The 7,561-nt window shown below is 45.3% G+C and overlaps 1 protein-coding gene across 3 annotated transcripts in view; it reads right to left on the reverse strand.

Moving 5' to 3' along the window:
• Positions 1-341: 341 nt before the first annotated feature.
• Positions 342-7,561, reverse strand: part of kirrel3l (kirre like nephrin family adhesion molecule 3, like) — a 33,871-nt gene continuing 26,651 nt past the window's right edge. For 2 of the 3 annotated variants that reach the window (XM_025911541.1, XM_005472498.4), the window contains exons 7-15: positions 7,167-7,315; positions 6,913-7,040; positions 5,578-5,704; positions 5,148-5,248; positions 4,240-4,438; positions 3,293-3,412; positions 2,991-3,100; positions 2,752-2,841; positions 342-2,631 (exon numbers count right to left, since the gene is read on the reverse strand). In XM_025911541.1, coding sequence (XP_025767326.1) covers positions 2,140-2,631; positions 2,752-2,841; positions 2,991-3,100; positions 3,293-3,412; positions 4,240-4,438; positions 5,148-5,248; positions 5,578-5,704; positions 6,913-7,040; positions 7,167-7,315 — 1,516 coding nt within the window. In that variant the 3' untranslated portion in view covers positions 342-2,139. The remainder of the gene's footprint in view (positions 2,632-2,751; positions 2,842-2,990; positions 3,101-3,292; positions 3,413-4,239; positions 4,439-5,147; positions 5,249-5,577; positions 5,705-6,912; positions 7,041-7,166; positions 7,316-7,561) is intronic. The other variant, XM_005472500.4, reaches the window with a different exon arrangement.

The raw sequence follows: 7,561 nt of genomic DNA on the forward strand, positions 1-7,561 counted from the left end.
CCCTGTCGTGAGCAGCGGGCCTACCTGGGGAACAAAGGTGACAGGGCGAACTCATATTGTCAAATAATACCTACCTTTGTCGCAGCTCTATCCTGTTACCCTTCGAGATAGGCGCGTTGGCTTCAGGAGGCGGATACACATACAGTGGGGGTTCTACTATCTCATCTGTCTTCATTAAAAGCAGCACACCACTGGGGGAATAGGAAAATCAACATAGACAGTGCTGCTAATTTATGTATTCATCATTTTTGCTACATGGGAGGCTTTGTTTTTCACTGTTCCCCATGCCCAATGAAGCAGCTCACCAGGCTGATTAACTCTGAGGATTCACGTGAGCCGTGTTCTTTATCGGAAATGGTTTTATTTAAATATAAATATGTGTACAAAGGTACAAGCAACAATAGCTCATATTTTTTTAGCAAATAAAATTCTTAATACAATATTAAAAGAATGAACAAACAAAATGGCAATTAGTTGTGTTCCAAAGCATGGTAACTGCATTCAGAGGAATGATGAACAACTCAGACAAGAAAATGTGTGAATACCAAATAAAATAAACCGAGATAGATACATATGTATATAAAGATACTTTACAGTAGAGCAGCTTACACGCTGTACTTTAAGGCGTATACAAAATAGAAAAATAAAGACAAGCGATGATGTTTGCCTCCTCACTTTAAGTGGCATTTGTTCTCTCATTAGGCTGCCTGGGGACGTTTCATTTCTTTATATTTTTAGACAAATGGCAGTACAAGCGTCCACACCAAAAACGCCCAGGAAGAGGAATGCGGCCGGGTCAGGTGCAGTAACCGATGTCTCGAACATGAAATGGACATGAATATAAACGCTGAAGAGTTTCACTAGACACATCATTTGCATGCAACAGAGAGAAAGTATGGACTCAGCCATTTGTACAGATACTCAGTTTCAGGGTAGTACTGTTTCTTGTAAACATAGCGAGACGATTTGATTGAATTGAGTTGTAAAACTTGAGAGCGGGTGGTCCCCCGTCAGGACCGCCTTCCACGTCTTACCCCACCTAAGCCTGCCGAAGTTGACGCTGCGTTCAAGTTTATTTCAAGTTCAAGATTGCCACCATTACAAAAAAAAAAAAAAAATCACCACTTTTGATTGTTCTGGTAAGTTCCTACTCTTGATTTTACAATCAGAAAGTACAGCAGGAAACGATGCAGGGGTAGATCCACAGTTTTCAGCATCAGCCCCTATTTTTATTACCTATACAATTTGTTACCATCTTTGGGTTTTCACTGCCTTAACTCGTCCGTGTCAGTACAACATAGAGTCCTCCATTAGAACGAAGGCAATATGCACATTCTTTTCTCCCCACTGGCAGACGACACTCTGTGTCCAACGTGTTAAGGTTATCACGAGAGGCTCCAGAAACACAGTTCAGTCCAGATGTATTCCACATACAATAGAGTGCCTGTAGCACTTGTTGGTCAGTGCAGCTAGCCTGTTGTGCAGAATAGTTCATGTCTGTCTCTGTGGATAGCTCAGTCATTTGTAGATGATAGAGACACAAATGTGCTTACAATTCCTTTCGCATGCCAACGAAAACATCAAAATGACAGACAACAAAGGTTTTTCACACCTTTTTACCCCCCCCTCCCCCTCAAATACTGTACGTGTTAGCTCGTAATATCTTCTTTCAAAGTATTTACGAGGTCATGTTTACAATTAGTGTCGACACAAAGTAAACTCTGGAATGCAGGTAAACAGCTACCCCAGTCGTTTTGGCCACCCAAATTTAAGGGATGCGTTTGATTTATTTTCTGGTTGGCCCACGAACTCGCAGAACATCTCCACAAGTTTGGGTGGTCATCATGTAGAGACAACCTAGTGAGGTATCGCACTGTAATGTTCATCATATGCTTGACTTGAACATCACAATCTGCTTAATTTTCTAGCTCTACAAGTTCACATTATTGTAGATGCTGCCGTCCATCGCAGGTTGGTTATTCATAACCGAAATCATGCCTCCCTTCTTATACTGTCCTAACAAATCCTTGCAGGACTGTCCGAGTAAAGAAAGTTCATGTTAGTCCGCCCACACATGTGGTGACAAATAGTTATCTACTCACTGCTTCTTTACTCTTTTTTTTTCTTTTTTTGTTCCTATCAGACATGAGTCTGCATACGTTGCGAGGGTCGGCCATAGTCGGACTGCTGGGAGGACACTTGTGACGAGGCGTAAGAGAAGCGAGATGAGCTCGAGACCTTGCTGGCCTGATCTGATTGGTCGTACGCATCCACCTTCTCATAGGAAGCAGGCTTAACATAACTGGTGAAGGCGTGGCCATAAGTAGCAGGTAGGTAAGCAGTGCCACTGTAGAGGGGGTCAGTGGGATAAACTCCCCCTTGCTGGGCAGGCTGCTGCTGGGCAGCCTGCTGCTGTTCGTATGAGGTTCTGCTCACTGTGGTGGTTGCGTATCGGTGGGAGAAGTCATAGGCACGAGGTTGGGTGCCGTGCTGACCGTACACGGGGCTCGGGGAGGGCAGCTGCGATGGAGTGTAGACCGGCCGAGAATTGGGCACGTATTCAGAAAATCCGCTGCTGCGAATATGACGGTCGTCGTGGCCGCGAACATTGTAGTAACCATTGGTAGGATCCTTTGAAAAAAATAGAGGGGAAAAAAAACCATGAATTTGACTTTAGTTCAGTATCATGTGGAAAAAAAAGCATGCTTGCTATTTTGAGAGTTTCTTCAAGGAAGTGTTTTTCAGTTTTACCTTGATGTCCGATCTTTCGTCCTCCTCCTCTTCCAGGAGGTCGCTGTGTTCTGTGCGCGATGTCCCGGGAGACTCGCTGCTGTTTGGAGCCTGAGGGAAGACCAAGAATTATTAGGATGAACAAGACCTTACTAGAATAAGAACAAAAGAAAGCCTGAACATTATGTTATAATAGTAGTGATTTCTCTCTTGCAGTCCATGGAGATGTTTGACAGAGAAGCTGAACAAAATAGACCTACCATGGGTTCTTTGACATCTTCCTCGTCGTCGTTGCCGCGTGTAGCATTGTGATCGCTGTGAACAATCTGAACTCTGATGTCACTCTTGGAAAGACGAGTGCATCTTTTGCCTATGGGAAATGAGAACAGATTCACTCGACATTGCCGGGAAGATTTGTAAATCCAATTTACACGAAGCTTTCTATTCAAACTCAAGGTGAAACGGCACAAAATTGAACATAATCTTTTCAATTTTCAGCTCGCAGGCACTTTATTATGTTCGATTTGAAGAATTGGCTGTTGACCCTCCTGCCCATACTAACCGTTGAGCTCACCTTTGCCTGTGTGCCTGCAGCAGAGGGAGACCAGAGTGATGACACAGATGAGCAGGACACAGCCGCCACCCACTGCCCCACCTACAATTATCAACATCGGCAGTGCTTCTGCAAGAACAATGGTAACAGAAGAAATGCGTGGCAAAGAGGGTGAGGGTCGATGGTTTGTCAAGAGACGGGGAAGGGATGAAATGAGAGATAGCAGAACATAAGTGTCTGTGCTAAGAAAGTGCATATTGGAGCAAATGAAAGAAACAGAAGAGATTCTTTTCTCTTTTTTTTTTTTTGCCTTGCTAATCTGAAAAACGCTCTAGTGCCCATAAATTGATCTGCAGTAAGCCCTGATCTTCTCACAGTGACTGTAACATATGCTCATGTGGGCAATCCAGCATCTCGCAGCCTGGCTATTGTCTCTAATCTCTCTGAAAGAAGGGTAACAAGGCCTGACATGCAATGAAGCAATAGACAGTAATCTAATTAGAGATTCCAGGAGATAGCGCTGCCCATTTCTCTGGAGACCCTGCTCTGCTACGTTGATGTAAATTACTGGCGAGGACCTCATTTTTGGTGTCTACTGCAACAAAGGTTTCCCCTAGCATCAGTGGAGTCGTACCACCGCTGTTTAATTTTAAAACCACTTAAGGGGCCTGCAGCCCGAGATGCTGAGCTTGGCTATAAGACAGTGATAGAGACTATGATCCCAACTGCAAACACATGTGGCTTCCTCTAATTGACTTTTGTCCCTAATCAATATCTATGTTATGGGGCAAACATATTCATTAAAGAAGCCATCTGCTGATTAAATCATATCGATTAGAAGAGCATAATTAAGATAAGCACGAGACGGGGGCACTAGTTTTACCCAATCTTCACAGCAAGAACCGAGACTATCGCTATAACTCCTGTGCAGGAGTATTACTCTCGCCCGTGTGTACCTTGCTCCTTTAGCGTGACCAGGGCAGTGCCTGTGCCGAAGCGGTTCCAAGCAGTGCAGTTGTAGCGCAGCTGGAAATCTTGTGCCAGAGTCTCAGATAGCACCAGAGAGGACACGACTCCGTGGTCACTGGTTACTGTCTGCACTGAGTAACGACCGGAGGAGCCGGAGGACAGGCTCATGTCCCCAAAGGTCCACACCTGTGGAGAAGAGTGAGAGAATAGACAACAGGGAGTAAGTCACCGTTCTATAAAGAATCCTTCACCTGTGAGCAAAGCAGAGGCCGGCACGGCTGTTTATCCTTAGATCCCTGCCTGCTGCTGTGTGAATGCCGGCTCTCTCTCTCTCTCTTGTGCTTTTTCCCTGCTGACCTCTGAGGTGCTCGGTGTCTGACACAACTCACAGACTCATGTTTAAGCTGCCTCCCACGTTTGCCCTGCAGGTGAAGCCTAAGGAGGGTTAGGTAGCTACACTAGGAAATAAGGCTACTTTTCGCCGTGTCTAGCACAGGGCCAGCAGGGCACCTGTCTCTCACTTCTCCTCGCACCCTAATTATCCTCTCTCAGCCCAGCGTACATTCAGCAGTTCAACAGGGTCAGACGACTGATGCCTCTTGGGCCGCTAATTGAATGTGGTCTGGCTGAAACCTGCAGGAAGCCATTCTTTCGGCAGCTCCGATAACTCCACAGTCATTCCAGTCAGTGTCTGTGTATACGTTTTGTTTTAGCAAGCGAGGTGGAGATGTGCTGGTGCAAAGGTGTAGAGGTGAGGTTAGGGGTAAAGCTCATCTTAGTGATGCTTCTTATGTGGGCGGGGAAAGGAACGCGGAGTATGTACACACGGAGTGTGTAAGCTGATAAGCATTAGTGAATGACAACACACCGCAACACAAATAAGAGGATCACTTACAATCTTATCAGGTGGGGGGCTGCTTCCCACCCGGCACTCCAGCTTGCCCTTGGAGTGTTTGACAGCATGCTGCGTGGCCTCTGCTGTGATGATAGGTGGACCTGTGGGCAGATGAAAGAAAGTGAAGGAAATAAAGAGAGTTTTAAAAAAGCAGTACAAGTTCAAGCATGCAAAAAAAACCCCAACTAGACAGTAAAGTGGCGTTAAAAGTAGAGGAAACTTGGTTTTTGAAACTACTAAAAAATCTAAAAAAAAAAAAAAGAACTACACAAGTAACTAGACACAGCAGTTGTCAAATAATGTAACAGAGTAAAAAGCTTAAAAAAATATAGGTTTTTAATGTAATGAGGAGTAACTTTAAAGTAAAAAAAAAAACCCCATATACTTAAGCGACTTATTATTTTCCTTTGTTCTTTAAGAAACTTCTTACCATTTACAGTTAGAGTGACATCTCTTTCTGCAACTCCAATACGGGGTACAATGGCCTTGCAGGTGTATGTGCCAGCATCCTCCTGAGTAACAGCCTTCAGCTGCAAGGTGTTACCATTACTGAGCACCTAGTGAGAAATCCAGGGAGACAAGTGAGAAGTATGTTAGAGACAGAAAGAGACAGAAAGAACAAGGTGGTGAGCAGAAGAGGCAGGCGAAAGCAAAGTGGGACCTTTGTCAGTGGCCCACTCACTGTGCAGGCAGCACAGAGGTGGGCTGACCATTGTAACAAATGCTGGTGGTTTGAGTTTAATTTCATTGTGAAGAGCTTTAATCACAGCATTAAGCACTCCAGCCACCGCTGAGTGACCGTGCTGCTGTGGAGATTGTTGCAATTAAACAGTGGGGACAGAACGAAGCATGTGCGAGTGGGCCCTAGCCTTTGGAGCTGCTACACTCACTCACTCCTTAGCTCATTGATCCTGTCATTCCATCAAGCTGTGATTAATCCATTTACCCCCGCTCCATCCTCCTCCCTCCTCCCTCCCTCCATCTTCACATCTCCCTCTCACTCTGCATTTTTTTTTATTTCGCCACGCTTATGGAGTAACCCAATTAATCTATTACTCATGGCTGTGTGAGGGACAGTGGCAGTGGGTGGATTAGAAAAAATGTCTGCGCCGTTCCCTGAGTGTGGCTGAAAGCATTCTCTCTTCTAGATGACAGCATTGCTTATGCCATCCCACAGCATTCTTGACCGGGGGTGCTTTTTCCAGCATAGCTTCAGAAATTACATTAGTTGCCAAGAGAGATCTCCTATGGGATGCCCCCACTAATGGTGTGCACGCTAGAACACTTTTACCAGCATGATGTAACGTGAAGGTGGAAGTGTCCCATTTGTTCCACCTGCAAAATTGACTTTAAGGAGATAGATACGCAAGCGTAGCCGGGCCTTTGTGCTGTCGAGAAGCGGGGGATGCTGCTCTAAAAGTTACAAGTACAAGTAGTGATTCACCCCTTGAATGACTGATTGATTGACCGATTGATTAAGTCGGGATTGTGACAACATGTCATGTGCTCTGATGGTGCTCTATGAATCTGTCATAGGACAGGCAGTTTTCTGCCAGAGGCTTTAGCCCTCAGGGAGAGTGGTGAGAGGAGGTGTTGAAGTTTCTGCCTGAAAAAAGGAAGTGTGGGAAAAAGTGTGAGGGATTCATGCCTCAAGGCCATGTGTGAATGTTTCTCTCCGGAGGAATGGTGCTGAGGTGTGGTGCTGAAGCTTTAGCATCAAGAAAATGTGGTGACTGGCTTTTTTTTGTTGTTGTTGTTGCCTTACCACACTGGAGCCTTGCTTGGTCCAAGCCAGGGTCAGAGGAGGGTTTCCAGTCCACGCACAAGTGAAGGCTGCATCCATGCCTGTATCCACTGTCATGGGCTTCGGCTCCGCCAGCAGTCTGGGGCCAACTAGAGGGGAAGCAAAGCAGGCAGACAGTTAGAATCAATAAGAGACTTTTTTTAAAGCTGCTCTACCGCCAATATCTGAAAACACAAACCACATCGCATACAGTGTTTGCCTTCAGTTAAACTTACACTGGACATCAACCAGAGTGCTGACATTGGTGCTGCCCACAGAGTTGGACACTTCACAGGAGACGGGGTCTGTGAAGTAGGAGTAGTCCACTGTCACCTCAAGGCTATCCCCATTTGCTTCGGAGATGGGGACTCCTCCTTTCGACCACCTGGAACAAATGAATGATCACAGCTCCATTAGTTCAGGTAAGGAACGGTGTGATGCGTATCAAAGTGGCTGTTAGCCGATTTGTGGCTTGTGCCAATCAAATGTTGCCAATCAAACAGCCCATTTAATCCACAGAGTCTACTTGGCATCTTTTTGTCTCAGTTTATAACATTTTTGCAGCTTATAAAATTCATTTTATTAGGTTTTTATGTCTCAGTGGAACGCAGAGGTTTAGAGTGGACACAGA

Source organism: Oreochromis niloticus, linkage group LG11, assembly GCF_001858045.2.
Source record: "Oreochromis niloticus isolate F11D_XX linkage group LG11, O_niloticus_UMD_NMBU, whole genome shotgun sequence".
Lineage (NCBI taxonomy): Eukaryota > Metazoa > Chordata > Actinopteri > Cichliformes > Cichlidae > Oreochromis > Oreochromis niloticus.